Source organism: Stegodyphus dumicola, chromosome 2, assembly GCF_044657685.1.
Source record: "Stegodyphus dumicola isolate Sdum_Otavi_A_Nest chromosome 2, ASM4465768v1".
Classification (NCBI taxonomy): domain Eukaryota; kingdom Metazoa; phylum Arthropoda; class Arachnida; order Araneae; family Eresidae; genus Stegodyphus; species Stegodyphus dumicola.
Window position 1 is genome coordinate 107,487,121 of NC_140769.1, and position 21,468 is coordinate 107,508,588.

At 32.8% G+C, this 21,468-nt stretch overlaps 1 protein-coding gene and 1 long non-coding RNA gene across 3 annotated transcripts in view; one reads left to right on the forward strand and one right to left on the reverse strand.

The window, feature by feature from the left end:
* The window catches only part of LOC146998542 (uncharacterized), a 230,620-nt gene that overhangs the window by 195,943 nt on the left and 13,209 nt on the right, over positions 1 to 21,468 (forward strand). The window lies entirely within an intron of this gene.
* Positions 1 to 21,468, reverse strand: part of LOC118186334 (putative phosphatidate phosphatase) — a 203,410-nt gene that overhangs the window by 169,956 nt on the left and 11,986 nt on the right. The window contains exon 1 of one of the 2 annotated variants that reach the window (XM_085811014.1): positions 6,238 to 6,310. The exons of the other annotated variant lie outside the window; for it this stretch is intronic. Within the exon in view, the coding sequence (XP_085667140.1) occupies positions 6,238 to 6,254 (17 nt within the window). The 5' untranslated portion in view covers positions 6,255 to 6,310. Of the gene's footprint in view, positions 1 to 6,237; positions 6,311 to 21,468 lie in introns of those variants that run through there. 2 annotated transcript variants of the gene reach the window in all.

Below are 21,468 nucleotides of genomic sequence, written 5' to 3' on the forward strand. Positions count from 1 at the left end.
AATAAAACTTTCGAGTTTGATTTAGTGTGTATGATGACAATTTATTACATTAGTGAATGTCATTTTCTTGACAGATATAAAGAATTCTATTGAGGAGCTGTTTTGCTTGGAGGGTTGGTTTGGTTTATTTGATTATGTAAAGCATGCAGGATCTATGTGGGAGGGATGTCTTTGTGGAGGATTTTCGAAGTAAAAAAAAAAAAAAAAACTCATATCCATGTTTACACATGTTGAAAACCAGGTAAGTGTTCATGCAGCCAGCCTATCCACCTGGAATCAAACTCAGATCGAACTATCAGCGTTCCAGTCAGCCGCTTTAGGGCTGTGCGTGGAGGGCCATGAAGGAGAATAATTACATGCACTGAAAACTGAATTCTAAACTAAATGTATAAGGAAAGCAATGGAAATTCATTTATCAATACTAGTTCTTATTAAATTAAAATACTGCATAAAATAAATTTATAAAGCTATTGAATGAAAATTTCCATTAACATATTTAAGACATCTGTAAGGAGTAACAGATTAATTATTTCTAATATTGTTAAGTAATTTTCTTTTAAAGGGATTAAAAAATAAAAACAAACAAAAACTTCTTTAGAGAAATTATTCTACTATTAAAAATGCTGCTGAAATTCACATCCCACCTTATCCAAAATTAAATAAATGTATTTTTAAGTGATAACTCAAGTTGTGAAGAAATATTAAATATGAATATATTCATCTTAATTATTTAAAAAAACTGAATGTGAAGATGTGAAAAATTAAGAGAAAAAAACTTTCTAGATTATTCGCTAGAAATCTGAAATCCTGAAAAATGAATACACGCATACACACGCACAGTCACTTATATTTATATGCACACACATATATTGATACATATATTTCACATATGATTATATATATATTTCACATATGATTATATATATATATATATATATATATATATATATATACACGCATATAGAAAGAAACATTTGTAAAGTTTGAGACATAAATTTATAATCCTTCTGGAACAGTAAGGTAATAACACTTTAAAGAAAAAATTTTAAAAAATAGCATCACTAGAGCAAATTTACATTGTAGATTAAAAATGGTTTTCAATCAAAGAACGCACGTCGTAACGCCGAACAGCAGAATGTAAACAAGCGTCAGAAATATGACATCACTCATGTGGGTGGAGTTAATGGTGACCCTTATCTGGATTGTCATTGGCCAAACTCAAGCCGTTGTCCTAGCAGTGTACATTTTGCTTATATGCTACCGGTACAGTCTGTCTATCATAAGAAAAGCTCTCGCCAGTTAGTCTGCAGCTGTCTGTTGCCGTAGAAACGAGTCTTAGTACATTTTCCGTAGGGGTGTTTTGAAGACAAATGATAAACTCTTTTAACCTCAGCAAACAGTCGCCAAAAACAAAATAACAATAAAGCAACCGTTAGTTCGCCACTATTTGAAATATACTATCCCTGTTGCTATAGCGACCGCCACCCGTCAGACACTGTGACGAAAGATGTTCCTCTCGTAGGCAGATAGGCTGCCCTCTCGATGGAAAGGGGCAAATGCATTCACGAAGGTTCTACCAACGAGGACAGTGAAGTAGATAGAGATCGTAACTTTAGTTCTGGTGTGCTACTTCAGAGAGTATTAACCAGTATATTAATCTTATATACCAATTGCCAATAGCTTTTTTATAAAATTAAAGATGCATATTTATGTATCTCACCGGAAGGCGATTAAATTTTAAAGCGTAAAAACATGAAATAAGTGTTCGAAAGTAAGCACTAGGAGTAGAGAGCAGTAGTGGGGCCATCTATGGGTCGTTGAAGTAGCTGGTATTTAAAGATGAGATCGAAGGCGGTACTGGGAGTCACATGGTGCTGAGATAGAGTTTCGATTGGTCTCTGACCATTTGAAAGTTTTTAGTAGAGGACAGTGAAATTGCCAGCGTCGTATATTTACCCAAATTTCCGAGACTCCAGAGTTCAGATCCCTACCAGACAATAAACGACTGCTGGGGATTCTGCAAAGTATGAGTGACACTTCTAAAATTTTTCCATACCGATATTTCTCAGCTCTTTAAGACTTTTTGTGCATATTCAGTTAAATATGATTAAATGCAGAAGGGAAGAAGCTATTCCATGAATACATTCTTGGAATTACACACTGACAACTGTATGCAATACGTTCTTATATCTCAGTCAAATCCCCCTTCCCCTCTTCCCCTTTTCAACTGGTGTAGTCCGTGGGCTAAAAGATGATGTATGACCTTGGATTTTTCCATTTTTAGAAAGGCGCTATGGGTTTAGTAATGTCATGAACATTGAAACGATTCTTTTGCTTCGAGTATCGAAATATTCAAAAGTACCCCCGCGCAGATAATTTTTAAAAATTTATAATCTTCGCTGTATATATTTTGCTTAAATCTTTTTGCAAAGAACTAAGAAAGAAAATGTCTCTTTACATATCAGGTTCAAAAGAGAGTTTGCTATTTTTAAAATAAAACTGCTTAAGGTTTCTTACAATGATTTATACGTAAACATATAAAATTTTTTTAGCTAAATTCAACACTATTCTGACTGAAAAACTGTGGCTCCCAAATTACACAGAAAATATCCCTCATCTTGACAGGAAAAAATCTTTTGAAACTGAAAATGAATTAACGAGAAGTGATGCAGTCTCAGCCTCCTCCCTCCTTCCCCCTAAGTATGCTGTAATAACTGTGCAGTAGATTTCGAGAGAAACTTCTCTGGATGCCAACAACAAAAAGGTCTTTCAGTTTCGTAAACATCAAGAAGAACTTAATAATTCATTGCAGTTATTATTCATTTGTATGATTGAAAATTCGGAAGAAGTAATTCTAATATATGTAACTGTTTAAATTTTAATCCATTTATAAATATTTGTCAGTTACGTAACTTTTTATATTATGAATTTTATTTTCTGAGGACACTTTTTTTTTTAATCTTTTAAAGACAATGTTTTCTATTTTAAGTGCATTACCGGCCATTTTTAAAGGCATTTTCAGTCAATTTTTAGGTTATCAAAATCCTGACCCTACTTATAACTATGGTAACTGCTAAATCATAGCATTTTCGACAAATATGGGAAAAATGTCGCTTCACTATGAATCAGCGTAGCTGTTAGTTATAACAAGATTCTTAACTTAACTAGAGCTTCACACGTGGGTTTAAAATTTTTAATCCTATTGTAATGTTTAAACTAATGTAAGATCGCATTTTAAGTTACTTAATATGCTACTTACAAAGTATGTTCTTACGCAGAATAACATTAAAAGTAGTTATATATTATTTTTATCAATGTTGTCGAATTCATTAAATCTTCCGAAGTAGTAATCTCCAGTTGATGAAGGCTTTTATTTATTTATTTAAATTTCATTAAAAATGTCTTATTAGTCCAAAGGGGCAATTTGCCGAGAAGGACTATTAATTTCGTTTTGGCGTTTTGCGTCGATTCACGATAAACGTTGTTTCACTTTTCAAATTGTTGCCATCAAATATTATCGCCCTGTATTATAGTATTTAAAGAAATTAAATAATGAAGAATCTGCATGAATGTATGTACGTTTCTTGCATTGTGATAAAACAACGGTGCCTATGTACCTATATTTTATATGTACCTATATATTATACGTAGAATCGACAATCTATTACAAGGAGGATCTCTTAAGTATTTAAAAAAATTAAAAAGAACTTTAAAAAATAACAGAAGAAAGTAATGACACACATACGAGAAAAATGAAATTATCTAGAGATTGGAATCAAAGTCAAACGAGTTCTTTACGTCAGCATCATATCAGGCAAATTATCTATTTCAAAAAGAGTATCCCAGCAATGATCCACCAATGATCATGATTACCTAATGATCTACATTCTTACAAATGAGTGCCGCGGTGACATAACCGACTAGTGCAATTTGTTGTTACCTAAAAAGTTCGAGGTTCGAACCCACTTCGGGGCTTTCGTTTTGTTTTGTGAATAGTACTAATCCTTTAAAGAGAACACAGATAGTACTAATGCTTCTTATAATAAGAATGAATTCTGCTTCAATCTAAAGAAGAACATTCTTTTGATTTGTTTTTCAAGCTTTTGTTAAAGACATAGACGAAAAGCTCTTCGAGGTGTTTACTGTTTTCATATCGTAGATATTGCTTACTGATAAAAGAGAAAGTGTTGCAGCTCAACCGGTATAGCGGCAAGCGTCGCTGACTGCCGTGCGAAGGGTCCAGGTTCGAATACCGGAGAAGGCATGGATGTTTGTAAATGTATAGTGTCGTTGCGGCATTCTAGATATGCGGCGAGCCGAAAGTCCTCTCGTGTGGTTTGGTGCAAAAGGTGAAGGGTGGGAAACCTTTGACCTGTTCCCCCGAGGGGCTCGGCATCAAAACTGGGGGCGGAAGAGATAAGTCGCACTGTCAACTGAATGGTGTTCAAGGCTGTTGCCAACGGCAGACGTTATCTTGCGCTCCTTGACATGAGGAATTTCGTGGGCTTGGGCTGACTACGTCAGACAAGTGAGCATAAGCAACAAAAACAACAATACAGAAAGTATTGCCATTCAAGACAAACAATTGTTGCAATTCTCGTCTGCAAGTGATACTTTAAAATAAAAGCACATCTATACTATTCAAGTCTTTTCTTCATAAAATAACTTTAAATGTATCCATATGTCCTTAATTTAAGACTAAATAATATAGGGGCAGTTTTTTTTTCTATTATTTGTTTTGCTTTTTTGAGCTCATTTAAAAAATAAGATTTTACGTTTTGTATCTTGAACTGAATGAAGTCATTTCTTTCTTAGCTAGTAGATTTCTCGTAACTCTTTGGTTTAAAATTGTTTCAAATATTAAATAAAAAATGTAAACCAAGACTAGACTGCAATCGAATTTTTGATTTTTCATATTTCTAATTACAAATTTTTGTTTTTAATTTTTTGAAATTTTAATAATAAACGTTTCGAGTATTGTATTCTAAAGGGTTCAGTTTCCTTCCTTTCTTTTTTTTACCACATTTTATATAGGATAAGAATATTTTTGCTGCAAATAAAGCAATTTTATTTTAATCACTTATAAGATATCAGTAAAGCATACAGAGATAAGAAATATTTTAATTTCTGTGATACAAAATACAGAACACTCTTTTCTATAAAACTTAAGAAAGAAATAAGTTTTTATTTGCCTAAAGGTGCAATACATTTTTATTCCAATTAAACACAGCCGATGGTATTTTTATTTTTATTTGCATACTTTCTCTATTGGCCCAAATATTTGAAAAAGCACAATATAAGCCAAAAATAGAACTTGATTAAGTTTACCATTAGTGTTCAGAGAACAGTCATTTTTAGTTATTACATTAACTTACATTCTGTGCACATTCATCTAAATTAATTTAACACCTTCTTAAAAAACGTGCGGGTCTGGTTTATTATTTTACAGCACATTTTTTTTTTTACTGGGTTACATTTTTTACATTTACTAGCTAGACCCGCGTTAACAATTCGTACAGAAATTCTTCTGTTTGCTTCGTATTCTTATGCTGATTTCATTATATTGGTCCTATATATATGTAGTTTTTTTTATATATTTTTGTTTTTAATTTCAAAAAATTAAAAACAAAAATTTGTAATTAGAAATATTAAAAATCAAAAATTCAACTGCAGTCTAGTCTTGGTTTACATTTTTTATTTAACATTTGAAACAATTTTAAACCAAAGAGTTACGAGAAATCTACTAGCTAAGAAAGAAATGACTTCATTCAGTTCAAGATACAAAACGTAAAATCTTATTTTTAAGTTATTCTTATGAATTTTGTACATATATAAATAATTTTAGTGAAATAACATATAAAATTGCAATTTTTTATTTGCTTGTTTGTATAACATAACATGAAAATCAAAAGAGGCGATGCTTTGCCGGAAAAAAAGAATACAGGGGCAGGTCTTTCTAACTAAGTAAATGAATTCCCGCTAAATTGGCGAGATATTGCTATTATTGCATGCTGCTCGAATGCTTGTAGTTATACAATAATTGTATACCTATAAGTATATCTATTTTTGCATTCCTCTGCAGTAATGACGAGCATAATTTTATTGTTTTAGAAAGTCCAACAATCAGTCTGCATTAGAATCGCATAAACAGACTCTAAATAACTTAAATGTTAATATAATAAAGCAAACACGTAGTATAAAATTAACTGAAAGGTAAAAAAAGTGAGAAAAACTTACTTCTTTAAGAAGTCCATAGTCTAATTCTCAAACACCGTGGTTGCCATATAACGAAATACAATTAGAAATGAAGTCCTTTTTGCTTCCTTTTCCACGTGATTTTTTTTATCAGTTTGTGTTATCAATATGTATTATCGTTTCCTTTGAGAAACTAATAAGACAAGTACATTTGTTGAGCGATATCGCGTTTATTAACGTGTTAAAGTTATTGTTTCGAAACATGAGTAAGACCCGCAATCAAGTTTGTAGCCTAAATTGGAGCAATTTGCTATCTACGAGACATAAGGTTCACTTTTATTTGCGTTATTGAAAACTGTCTGTACATATTAATAATTAGAACAACAATTTTAAAGCAGTTTCAGTGATTATTTACAAGAATTTTAAGCCATTTTCTAAAATTTACAAATCTTAGATTTATCTACAAATGTCCCGAATGAATCTCCGAATTTCGGATTTTTTCTTTAAAATTTTTATTGTAATTGTTAGATTATTTTGAATTTAAATCATTTTAAGTAATCTGATACTTTTCAAAAGAATTTTTTTCAAAAACGTGTTGCAAAATACGAACTACCATAAGTTTTGCTGGACTTCTGAAATCCGAGAAGAAAGTTGTATCGCAATGTTATATATCAAGTCAAATCTGTATATGTTTAATATATAATGCATAAAGGCAGCCTCCAGTTAATCAACATCTTAACATAAAATAACGGTGCTGACTACGTTTCCAGAATTTGATTGCTTTATAAATGAAAATTTCAGTCAAAATTAAACAATTTAATTTTTATTTAGTTACACATTACTCTTTTGTGTTATTACTTCTTCTTTTTAGCCCAAAGGTCGTTAGCCCAGATGAGCTATTAATTTCGTTTTGGCATTTTGCGTTGGTTCACTATAAACGGCGGTTCACTTTTCAAATTGTTGCCGCCAAATATTAAAGCCCTGCATTATATTTAAAGAAAATTAAAAAAAGATGGAAAGGTTTCAGATTTTAAATGAAGTCTAAAGGGGCGTTTTTTTAACGTTTTGTGTGTTACCTTTATTTATTAAATATCATGTTCTTTGCACTTTAAACCATAAAATTAAGTTCAATAGCAATGACGCAAAATAATTTTAAAATGAGCCTATCTTTAGAATTTCAGATACACAGTTCCGCGCGCTGGAGATAAAAAGGTTCCCCCCCCCGTAGAGTGTTGCCATTGCTCGCTTTTAAATCCTTCAGTTTGTTACTCAAAAATTCATTAAAGTTTTACAAAATATGAAATCAATCATAAAAAAAAATCCAAATTTAAAATTTGGTCTTCCACATGCCCATATTCGCAATATCACAATGCGAGAAATATACATACAGTTATGCAGATTTTTCATTATTTATTTTCTTCAAATATAATGCGGGACTCTAACATTTGGTGGCAACAGTTTAAAAAGTGAAACGGGCATTTATAGTGATTCAACTCAAAATCGCAAAATGGAAACAGTAGTCCTTCAGAGACAAAGTCCCTTTAAACTAATAATGAAGATTCTATATGAATGTATACTGTTTCTCGCACTGTGAGAAAACAGCGGTATAGTTCGACCGTCTCAAACTCAACGCTGGCTAGCATTCTGCCAAAACACATAAACTCGTCCAAAAGGGGCGTTATTACCTGCTGCGATGTGATAGGGCGAGTGAAAATGTTCTCTTTTCTGGAAAGAGAGAATTTATATGTTGGAGGGAAAGAAAATCTCCATCCTTCCACCCTATTTTAAGAATAAGTCTGTCCAAATGGCGTATGCGTGTTTGCGCTCATGGCCGATGAGGCGGTCCAACTATACCTAGAGACATCAAATTTTGAATAACGTACTCCTCCACTCCAATAGGGCTGTCTAGAAGCCCAAATTTGAAATCTGTTTTATTATCTATTTCATATTTTGTAAAACTTTAACGAATGTTTGATTAACAAACTCAACGATTTCAAAGTGTTCCATTAACATTAACATTGCGTGCATCTTCAAGCACGTATATTTTATGCGCGAGGTGTTTTTGCATTTCTTATTGGTATTATGTTGGTAGCATGAACGCAAAGACGTTAGCATGTCTGACGGTATTTTACGTCGAATGCCTGTATCACTTTTCACATCCCGTTTTGAACACCCCGTGAAAAAACACGCCCCTTTGGGCGTAATAAAAAATCTGAAAGATTTTTTAAAATTTATTATTTAATTTGCGAAATTTTTCTGAATATTGCATGTTTTTCACACGATAAAATTATATCCTTTTTTTTATAGCATTTTGCTGAGTTATATAATGAGGGCAAAGTCCTCATCCCAAGAAGCCCTCCTTGTAGGACTTCTCGGAAAACTGATTCGTATTCCCGTTAGACATGGGGAAAACAACGAAAACCAAAACGCAGCCAGCCCATTTCTTCTGGGATCGAACGCAGGTCGAATAATTACTAGTATTAAGTGGTCTTAGCAATTTGATCACTGATGGGACATTGATAGAATTTTACAACAACAATAAACATAATAAAAGTATAAATTAACGTTTAGCATTAAACATAATAAATAATGTTTGTGTAAATTAACATTTATACGATTTAGTGTAATTAATATAAAATATTTCTGGTGCATTAAAAAGTCAACAAAAGTATCCGAAATTCCTATTAGGGAAACTGAAACTGAATACTTCCCTTTTGTGATCAATAGATTTTGTTATCTTCCTTCATGGCCTTATTTTATATATTAAATTTAACACTTTATAGACGTTTTTGCCTTTTTAATAAACACTTTACATTCTGATATTTAAAACTTACGCTTAATGTGTTACCATGTCGTGTTATAACTCATGTTACCATGTTATATTACGGTACTGCTACACTAAAACCTGGCAAACGGCCAGCTTTGAGAGATTCTGCCATTCCGCCAGGAATAAAATCGCTGAGGCATATTTCAAATTAAAATTGTATATTGCTAAACAAATTGAGAAATTAAAAATTAATATACTTACTTAATACGCAATTTAAAAATCATATTGAATACATTGTAATAAAACAATTTAATTTGTATATAATGCAAAACAATGTGTATTTTGTATTTCAGTTGATATAATTTATGATATATGTTATGTATTTTGATGAAATCCCCCCTTTATTTTGTTGTTGTTGGTTATAAAAACGCGAATTAAGAAGGAAAAATGTGTGAGTACAGAAAAAAAAGGATAATTCATCACTGGCAAATAGGGATTTTGCATTATTGACGTTCTAAATGACGTTTTATAACGACATTTTTAGCCCAAAAGAGCGTTACCTCAGATGAGCAATTAGTCTCAAGACGGTCTTTTATGAAACGGACAATCACTTGTTAAATTGTTGCCACCAAATATTATCATCCTGTGTTACATTTAAAGAAATTAAATAATGAAGAATCTGCATGATTATACGCATGTTTCTCGCAATGTAAAAAAAAATGACGTTACCTAAAGCCATCAAATTTTGAATAGCGTAATCCTCCACCCGAACATGGGCACCTGGTCGCCTGAATTTTGAATATCGAATTCGTTTTATTATCAGTTTCCTAATTTGTCAAACTGTAACGAACTTTTGATTAGTAAACTCAACGATTTGAAAGCGAGCAAGGGCAGCACGGTACGGGGAAAAAAAGTATTAATCTCCAGCGCGCAAGAATGTGTATCGGAAATACTAAAGACATGCTGTTAAAATATTTTATGATATTGCTCTTGAATTTAATTTTATGTGGTTTAAATGCGAAGAATATGATATTTAATAAATAAAGGTTACACACAAAACATTAAAAAAACACCCCTTTGGGCAAAGTATGAAAGCTTTCAGATTTTATTTTTGGTCCAAAGGGGCTTTTTTTTCCTGAAGGACTATTGTTTTCGTTTTGCGATGTTGCGTTGAATCACTATAAATATCCGTTTCACTTTTCAAACTGTTGCCACCAAATGTTAGAGTCCTGCATTATATTTGAAGAAAATAAATAATGAAAAATCTGCATAAAAGTATGTATATTTCTCGCATTGTGATAAAACAACGGTACCTAGAGCCATCGAATTTTGAATGACGTAATCCTCCTATGAATATGAGCATGTGGAAGACCAAATTTGAAATTTGTTTATTATCGATTTCATATTTTGTGAAACTTTAATGAATTTTTGATTAACAAACTGAAGGATTTCAAAGCGAGCAATGGCAACACTCTACGGGAAAAAAATAAACCTTTTTATCTCCAGCGCCCGGAACTGTGTATCAGAAATTCTAAAGACAGGCTTATTTTAAAATTATTTTTCGACATTGCCATTGAACTGAATTTTACGGTTTAAGTGCAAAGAACGTGATATTTAGTAAATAAAGATCACACACAAAACGTTAGAAAAAAAAAAAAAAATTTTTCAGATAGATTTTTTTTTTTTTTTTTTTTTTTTTTTTTTTTTTAAGTTTCTGCAAGTGCGTACTGCAGGAATAACGAATTTGGAATAGAAATTTAATGTGAACAAGTTGATTTTAAAAAGTAAACAATGCATTTTATTAGAAATATTTGCAAAAATTTCCTTTTACTTCGTTTCATTTTTATTAACTTCTTTAATAACCATTTTTATTTATTAATTCATTTTTAATCCTCTCATGAATAATTCCGCATGCGTGTGAATGAAATTTTCATGCATCAGTGAGGCAACAGAATTTTTAGAAAGAATGTTCTGCCGTGGTGAAATTGCTAGACTGACAATGCAGTTGTTGTTGATTAGATCGTTTGTATGCGACGGGTATCTCTTCCATTAAGCTTTTGCTAAATGGCCTTCAAGCATACTTATCGTTGATGAAACTATTTTTTTTATTCACAAAGCTTCTTAAGAAAGTATTGATACTTAAAGTATCTTGAAAATGAAAATGCAATAACGGTTTTTTTTCTACCACAATGATGGCAATACAAGTGATTTTTAGAAAACCAAATCGCCTTAGAGTATAACTCATTGGACACTACGGTATAATAAATATACTGATGACTTTTCCGTATCTATTTCTTTTTTTAGACTGTGTCATCTAATGGACGTCAACAACAAACTACAGTTTGGATGATTGCTGGTTTTGGAAACATAGAATGTTTTCCCTGTAGTTTCATATTTTCACTAGATGCGTTGCTAAAATCGATACCGAAATTAAATTCCATACTAATATTAAATTGCAGTTTTTTTTTCTTTCCTTGAAGTATAGGTGGGAAAATTAATCGGGTAATAAATGGAATGATTGGTTAAAATTTTGCCAGATGGTTCATTTCTTCATTAAAACCTTTTCCTGTGGTCTATAGAGGTTAATTTTGCCCTTAATAGCGCCAAATATTAGTCAAATATTCAAGCAGGAAGGCAAAGAAAAATAATTTTACAGAAGTCTGCCATTTACTGCTCCATATTTAAGAATAAAGTTTAAATACTCAGGGTGAAATAAAGGTTTAGTGTTTTTAATATAGTAAACACGTGGATTTTTCCTGGAAATCCTGAGGGTGTTTCTGAGGGCCTGTACGTAGATTTTGAAATAAACCACTGTTTCCGAAAGCGATTGGACATACGTCCCTATTTTTCAGAAGTATACAAATTTTGGTTTTAAGTCTTTTAACAAAAAAAGTTGGTAGAAAGGAATGGAGAAAATTTAGAAGCCAAATACTGTATTTGGATAAGAAGTATGAAGTTGTTTTAAGAAACTATAGATTTAAATGGAATTCCAAATCTTTTGAATTTTGGGTAAAGAACAAATCTAACACTGATTTAGCAACTGGGCATAATACGTGAGTGTTTTAAAATAAGTAATCCTAGAAATCGAAACAGTCTATTCAAATTCTATGTCAGTCAATGGTTTCTTGTTTTTGCGCAAAATTTTATGACCACGTGTTTCTTTTTCCAATAGATTCTCGAGAAATGTTGGTCAAGTCTTATATTAAACGAACCAAACTGAAAATAAACTGCAAACACACAACATATGTATGCCATTTTAAAATTTTTTCCATAGATAACTTAAGTGAATATTTCTCAACTTGGTCATTTTATAAATTATACGAGGAAGCTAGAGCATTATTTCTAAAATTCAAATGTCTGCGAAGTATTATAATGGAGAATCGGTTCCGAAAAGAAACCTGAAAAGAAAACGCATAAAAAACATTGCAGTATGAATAAATCAGTTCATTCTTTCCAAGCCACAACCAATTCGTAAATAATTTTGGTGCCAAATCAGGAAACGAAAACTTTTGACACTTCTGGTTAATACGCATACGTATGACGTCACGAGTTAAATTTAATGTAATATAACAACTTTTTCTCAATATCAATAAAAAAGAAATAACGGGGCAATAACACACCACGTCAGTTATCCTAAGCCGAAACAAAAAAGTTGCCAACAGGAATTATTTATTTAAATTTCTGACATTAACGAAAAATTTTCGACATACAATGACGTCACATGCATTCGCGTGCTTTCTTCAACGTCAGAATATGACATTATATAATAATAATAGGTTAATGTTTGGCAGTGCTATTATTATTTCATATTTTGCAAAACTTACAAATTTTTATTAACAAACTCTACAATTTCAAAACGAGCAGTGGCAATACTTTTCAAAATAAAGCATTTTTATCTCCAGCGACTCCCGAGACTATTGCCACTCGGAAAAATAAGTACGAAAATCACTGTTTTCAGAGTTTTTAATTAATATCTCGGCTGATTAAAGTCGTATGAAGATGGAAATGGTCGGAATGGCTTCCCACGAATTTTTGTAATCCGGTGTCTCTTGGAACTGACTTGGAACTGAACTCTCCGCCTTTCCGGAGGAGATGATGCCATGAACAGACAAAAGATAGACAGCCGCGCATAGATTTTAATAGTATAGATATGTTGTTGGAAAGGCAACTGATTTGTAGAGTCATTAGGGTGTGTGTGTGTGTGTGTGTTTTTTCCTTACAAGCAGCAGGAGACGTGAAAAGTGTGTAATGCCCTCGCCGGGACTCGAACCATGGATCGCTCGAATACGCGACGACTATTCGAGATACGTAAAGATGATTCGAGAGATGGTAATTCAAGCGACGCCTTATCGTCCGTTACCTTTTTAGTTTGGGCGCTACTTGCAGAGTCCTTTTTTTTTTGCCATGAAATTACATCACGAAGGCATGCAGAAAGGAAGAAGAAAATACCTTATAGATTTTTATAAACTCTTTTTAGAAACGGGGTAGCGATTTCTAATATCCTTTATTAGGGTAGAAATAAAGCGAGTCCGGGATACCAGAACATGAGAAGAGAGGAGAACACTGCGTGTACCTGCAAATCGCGGTTTTGTGAACGAGATTTCAGTTTGGCTGGCAATCCCCCGATCTGACTGAAATCAACCCGTGAGTCGAAAAATGCAATTAAAAAAATCATGGCTATTATTATTCTACAATAACTACTACTAATGTTTTGCTAAAACTGCAATGATTTTATGGATGCTTTTTACTTTTTAATCTACAAGCAGCGGCCGACTCACCTCTTAATTATTAACCTAATTTATTATCTTGGTATAATTAAATTTCATCTCGTTATAGTGCCATTTTTATAGCAATTCTATGATGCATTACCACTGGCGAAAAAGCTATCAATTTTTCAATGCGTTTATTAACCTTACCTTCCATTGGTGTATTCTAATAGAAAATTTTATGTTGAAAAATCAGATTAATCGATTAAAAATTTATTCTTACACGAATACACATTTTAATTGAGTCTCATCCTTACCTCTAACTTGCCTTACTAACTTTGAAATATAAGAGATTTTCAAATATGTAATAAGTATTTTCATCGGAAAAGGGCAGCTTAAACTATATCCTTAATTCTGCAAAATCATGTCTTCTATTCATATCAGACCTGTCTACGTTTTCCCAACTATTTTGTGTCTATATCGATTTCGCGTCTTTCTTCTACAGACGTTTAATATAATTAAAACAAATATTTAAACTTAGGTATGTAAGCACGAAGTGGTTAGTAAAAAAGTCGACCCACCTTCAATACCGGTGTCACACATTCTGGAGAAGCCACAGTCAAGAAGTGTACAAAAGCCGACCTGTGGGCCGAGTACGGCTGGTTATGAAATCTTGTGTCCGGGAGGAGACTATGTTTCGTGGCTTGTTCTGTACAGCTGTAGATACTATTAGTTTTTTGAAAGACAGTAAACACGAGAAATTATATTTGAGACACGGTCTTCCACTTACTAGGCTGGAGATACTAGCCATTTACACCACGAAAGCAGGCATTTGAGAGATGCCGTAATTCCTTGCATAATATCTTTAAGAATAAAAATGCATTACTGTAGGTACATTTTATTATATTTTAGTACAAACAGCTTGTCTAAGGTTAAAGTAAAAAATAAAGCGATAAAAGATAGCAAAAATGAACCATTTTCTCGAAGTTTCTCATTTGCTTCAGCGCCAAAATGCCTGTGGATTGATCAGTCCGTTTCGACGATATTTACATGACTTATGCAGTATATGCCTTCGATGCAGTATTCTAAACTTTGATAAACTGAAATACTAAAATGTTCATTAGTAGTTCTGTTTTTCTGCTATTACGTATACTAAAATTCTGTTTCTATGATATTTAGATAATTTGTATGGTGATTCTGTATGATCTAAACCAGGGTTTCTTAAACTTTTTTCAGTCGCGACTCCTTTTTATCACTAAGATTCTTTCGTGAGCCCCAAGACCCCATAATATTTACGAAAATTTTGTGGGACCCCATAAGCATTGCGCAAATTCGACACATGCGTGTATGAAACTGTCAGTTTTTTCACTTGTACTGAATATACTATTGCAGTTTTAGGTCATTAATTTTAATTTCTAATTTTAAGACATAGAACAATGTGAAAATTTTAAATAAGTAATAGACGAAATGACAGCGCCATTTTCAAAGCAAGGAAAATGAACGTTTATATTATAAAAAGAATGCGTCGAAACGTTTTCCTTTTTTCTTTGTCTGTATTGTCTTATCTTTATATATTTTCAGATACATTATGTAAAAATAGTTGGTAATTATAAAATTATTATAATAAGTTAAAGAAATATCAAAACTGCTAAATTTTTGGCGACTCCCTGCTGCAGATCCTGCGACCTACTGTTTAAGAAACGCTGATCTAAACTTGAGGCCTGACAAATCGCGTTTACAATCATTAAGCTGCCAAGTCATGCAGTGCTTTAGTGCTACTCAGTATGCAAATCCTCTATTTCGATGACGTTTGGACCACGTGTTTCATAATCCTTGCATACGTGTTTGATGATCCTTGTATGGACTCTGTACCTTTGGAACAGTATAATTTGCGAAACATTTACGAATTTTAGAACATTATGTTATTCATGCGATGTTCTCTTGCAAAAGCTGTATGCAAAAGCTCTCTGATTTGATGATATTTAGACCACGTGTGTGATGGTTTTGGCATAGACTCTGTACCTTTGGAGCAGTATTCTACGCTAAATTTTTACGAGTTTTAGAATGTTATTTTGGTAGGTCAGGCAATGTCTTCTTGTTATTCAGTACCCAAAAGTTCTGTTTCGATGATATTTAGACCACCTGTGTGATGTTTTTTTACACGGATACTATATACCTCCAAAGTAATATTCTACGCTAAACTATTAAGAATTGTAGGACATTACTCACCCGGCTACTATTCAGTACGCTAAATAGAATTTAATTTCGAAGGCATCAAGATAAACTGTATGGTGACATTTGTTGAATATATTGTGCTCTTGGAACAGTATTCTAAGCCAAAAGAAACGTAGAACTAAAATATTAAAAAGTAATGATGGTGATTTCCTGCTATTCAATACAGTTCTACTGCTAAATACAGTTCTCTTTTAATGGCACTTGTAATGGTTTTTGTGCCTATAGAGCAGTACTTTAGGTTTAACTTTTCTGAACTGTGGAACATCAGTGCTAGTAGTTTCACATAACATACCATTACAAATACAACTGTATTTGTAATGGTATGTTATGTGAAACTAAAAGTTGTGTTTCGATGAGAGTTAGAACACATCTATGATGATTCTTGAGTGGATACTATGTTCTTTCAGAGTGATATAATCGGCTAAACTTTCAAGAATTTTATGACTTACTTCATTTCAATTTTAGGATCTTGTTGATACATGTTTTTTGTGTTGCCTGATATTCAGTGTGCTAAATGAAGTTCTGTTTCAATTACATTTATATCTACATTATAATCATTTACATTTAGATCTACATAATAATCATTTACATTTAGATCTACATAATAGATTTACATTATGATCCTTATGAGGATACTCTGTACCTCCGGTGCAACGTTTTTAGCTAAATACTTTGCAGTTGTGGGCAAAATAGTGCATTACACATTCAGTTCTTTCAGACAATGGGAAACTTCGATAACTGAACTCGTATAACTGGGGAGCTATTGTACATTAATCATTATGCAGAACAAAATACACAGATAATTGTAAATCTGACAAACAATATTTATGACTTTACATGTTTCAATTTCAGCAATTAATATTCATACAATTTTTGATAGCTATTGTGATGTATTATTGGAAAATACGTGTATTTACTGAATTATGAACATTTCAGCATGGCAGCTACATAACAAGACTATTTTTTAAAAAAATTAAAATCTCTCAGAACTTGCATTGATGTATATTACTTGAAATGCGATTGTTATGCATAGGAGCCCATCAAGTGAAGAAAAGAAAGTCTTGCAGTGAAACTGCTTTTGGAAAGACTTCAAAAGCTAATGCCTTAGTTCTTTCGATCTCTTCAGTTTGAGAAAAGAACTTTCCACTGAGAGGTAGTTTTAGATATTTGAAGAGAGATGAAATACATAAGAACATATATGGAAAATAGAGAGGCTGGGCACGTGAGTTTATTTAGGGACCAGAGATTGCTGTACGTGTACCGAGCAAAGTAAAGGTACACTGAAGTGCAGAATAATGCATCTGGAAGAATGATTTTCGGATGAATGACGTAAAATGCAGCTATAAAAATCGTCTGCTTAATTCTTAGTGTTAAAAATCTCTGCTTGACCAAGCGGTAAACTATTCTGCAAAATGTAGTGCAGTTTTGATCTGGCAACTCTAGGAGGATTTTTTTTAAATGCACGTTCATTATTTAAGTGCCAAAATTAAATTAACTGTATAGTACGTTGCTAAGTGATTGTAGTCACCAAGGGATGTTTAATTACAACACATCAGGGCGTCCAAGATAAACCGAACCAAAGCAAATGAGGTCTCCCATGTCCGGCGGATTTGTGTTAGGCCACCTTATATAAGAAAGATATATTGACTGTTCTTATTGATTGTGCCGTAGTTGATATTCTGAGATTTTTAGTAATCATAATATTATATTTTACTGACATTCTTTCTGTTCCAGTTAGAAATGCGTACTGAATAAAGTACTGAATAAAATAATAAACAAGCGAAACAATATTTGGAAGATGGACTTCAGGTCTATAGCTCTAGTTGGTTACTAACAAATATAATTATACACACTTTGCTTATATAGTTTTAAGACTAATTTTTTCAACAAATTCTAGCAAACCTCCAGAATGATTATCGATAATTACTATGATATTTAACTTCTTTTCTTAAGCAGAAGCTTCTATGCAATTTATTGTTTACTTTACTACAGTAAACATCTGTTACCATGAATTCGAAAGGTATGCAAACAGTACCTATGAAGTTTTGTTCCAAAGAAAATATAAATTCTGATTTTTTTCAAAGAAATTGCGATTGGACATGAAACTTGATCTTTTGCTTATGATCCTGAAACAAAAGCGCAGTCATTTGCTTAGATTGGAGAAAATTCTCGATGTTCACAGAAACTTCGATTTCAAAGATCTCGAGTAAAGATCTTTTTTTTTTGGGGGGGGAGGAAGGGATAATTCACAAGGTATTTGTTTCTGGAGGACAGAAGGTGAACTCCATATTTTATAAAGACGTAGTTGACATATTTCTGAAAAGAATTTAGAGTTGTAAAACTGAAAAACTCACTCGAAAAACCGGTTTCTGCTGCACCGGTACAACTGTTCGTCGTCATACAATTCCATCCATGTCATTCTTCAGTCTCTTGCTGAGAAAAATAACACATTTCTCAGCTTCCATCAGATTTGGATTACTTAAGGCTCTACTCCTTAAAGTGAAGTGTTACCTCAAAAGTTATTATTTTAATACCACTGAAGATATTAAAATAACCGTAACCAGAGATTTGAAATGCAGTCTAATAGATGAGTTTTATAAAGAAATTAGGCAATTGTATGAACATGCTAAGGATTTTAAGGAAGAAGAATTAAGACTTAAGGAATTATATATTAAAGCTAAGAAAGAAGAATGTTGTTTTCTTCAGTTTTCGGCTACTAACCTAGAATTAAGTACTTTTTAAACCTGGTACTTTAAAACTTTTAAGACTCACTACTCACTACATATAACCAGTTGGTAAAGCGAGCTGGTTATATGATCACATGAGTTATATTATTACCAGAACTATAGTTCTTTATACACCAGCTGGTAGCTAACAATACTGGAACTTACTAGCTAGAGTTACAGCTGTTCCTAATTACTAGGAATTAAAAATAATTGCTGAAAATTTCATTTTACCTTATTTTGACCAGCCAGGTAATTTTCGAAAAACTAAAAATGTATCAGTTATAATAAAGTAGTTTCCCACTGGATCGCAAATTTTATGGAGATTGCACTGGAGGGGAAAGACTATAGGCTATTAGTTTATTACAGTTTTAGATTCAATGACGTACCCATTGAAGACCTGATATCGAGAGTAAAATGGCAGTGAATAAGAAGGGGGGGTCGGTCACGCCACAACAGAATTACCTCTCTGGAAGTGTGAAGCATAAAATCAGAATCCAAATTAAGGCTCGCTTCATAGACATCGGAAGTCTGGTTTGATGACAGATTCTTATCATAAAACGAAACAAGGCTAGACATAATTAGAACAAAATCTCTTACACGGACGTCTGGTTCTTTCCAGAGCGAAAAAGATAAGGGGTGGGGAGGGGGAAGAATATGGCGTTAGGGAATAGTGGCCATAAAGCCTGTTTTTGCTTTGTTTGGTTTCTTGCTACTGTCGGCCAACCCCCTCTTTATCCCGCTCCATAAATTTAGCAATCGGCAGTGCCTCATTAACATTCAAGCGTAGGTCGCGCCGTACTGTAATGTCGCATAATTGGACACTACCCGGGGCACCAGCACTAAATCCTCGCTGTCCCTTCGTGATGTTGCCAGTCACAAGATAATAATTATTGACCATCAGGTACCGATGTGAAAAAGGAAAAAGCGATGCAGACTTCATTTCAAAATATGCTCGTCATGCATCGAGTTGCCTTCCCAGAAAAAAGTCCGCCTGAGATCTTCTGTTGCACCTCCCGGGCAAGGTGGATGACGACGGCAGCAGCAACAATCACGAGTATTTGTGCCTTCAAAAATCGATGATCACACCATCGATTGCTAAAAAAAATGGTACTGAATAATTCATAGCAGTTGAACGGCATTATGTTGAACATTAGGTTCTTCCGAGACAGAAGAGTTTTTACATTTATGTTCAATAAAAACAATGTGGCTCGGAAGGTGGGTCTAGACAGTAATAAACAAGACAGGACAGACAGTAGCAGAGTAATTTAATTCATTCGTTTTAGAAAGAATAAGAATGTGTTTAGAGAATTTAAATTTTAAATTTTTCTATCTTTTAGATTTAATTTAATTTTATAATTTTTCATTGAAAAAAAAATTGCAATTTCTACTGACGTCTTACAAAAACACCTTCTTTGTTAAAACTGACTGTAGTGTTGAATTTGTAGACTACTGAAATTACATTTTCCTGTAGAGTAGAATTTACTTACTTCATTTCCTGTTTACGACTGGCACTTCCATATCGAAGACTACTGTAAGCAGCGCTATCTACTACGTAACTGAAAGTTTCTGCAGCTTATTTTTTTTTTTTTATTGCTGCAGTTCTGACTTTTCCAACAAGTTCTTAAAGCCATATAGTATGCTTCTGAAAAGACTTTTTTGTATTTTTACTTCCGTGTACGACGTAAGGGAAGCATTGTAATTGCGAAAAATTTCGCATATCGTATTTCAAAGAATATATTCATTTTGACCGCTCTCGATTTTATTGGGATGATGTTTTTGCGTTACATCTATATGCACGGAGAGAATAAAGGATTCTTTTCCCAAAACGGATTGTGAAATGGATTTAAAATGAATTCAGAAGAGATTTTTTTCGTGACGTCTGTACGTACGTATGTATGTATCTCGTTCAAAAACGTTGAAACTGAAAACTCACAAATTTGGAATTTCGTATCTGGGACTGCTATAACATGTAGATCTGCACCTCCCTTTTTGGCTGCAATCAGCCGAACCAAAAATACATAGATATTATAAATAAATACCCACTTTGTTACCCGGAGCGGTAAGTTTTCCCCTTCTTGAATTGTATTATGTTCCGGTTAAGGATTTTGTGCCTTAAGTTAATCTGCATTCAACAGTTGTAGAATTATCGACAATTTAAAACTTGCTTAAGTTCCACTAAGTCTAATGACGCCGCCATTTGTTTACATTTGAAACTTTGTAGCATAGTGAATAAGTAGTTTCTACACCAAATTCAGTGCCTTTTTGCAGAGTGGTGTCAAATGTTTTATGCACCGAAAAATCTGTCTTTCAGCCTAATTTTAATTAATTTATACTCCAATCGTAAAAATCGTTTTTTTAACGTTTTTAACTCTGTTGGGTGTTTTAGTTTTTCTTATTTTACAATTTTAATGAAGATGTTTTGAGACTTCATGTATATTTTCCTTGACGCGAAGTGAGAACTGAATTTATTGAATGAGAAATATATCTCTAATGACATTCGGAGAAATAAATTAAAAAAAAACAGCTAAAATCAGAGATATTAATTAAAAACTCGGAAAAACCATAATTTTCGACCTTATTTTTCCGAGTGACAACAGTCTCGCAAGATGGAGAAGAAAATCTGCTTTATTTCGAAAGTTGTTGCCACTGCTCGCTTTCAAATTCTAGAGTTTGTTAATAAAAAATTTGTAAGTTTTACGATGAAATAAAAATAGCATTGCCAAACATTAAATACATTACTCCTGAATCCAAAAATTTGTGGAAAGCCATTTCGTACGACCCATCTTCATACGACTTTAATCAGCCGAAATATTAATTAAAAACTCTGAAAGGGCTAATT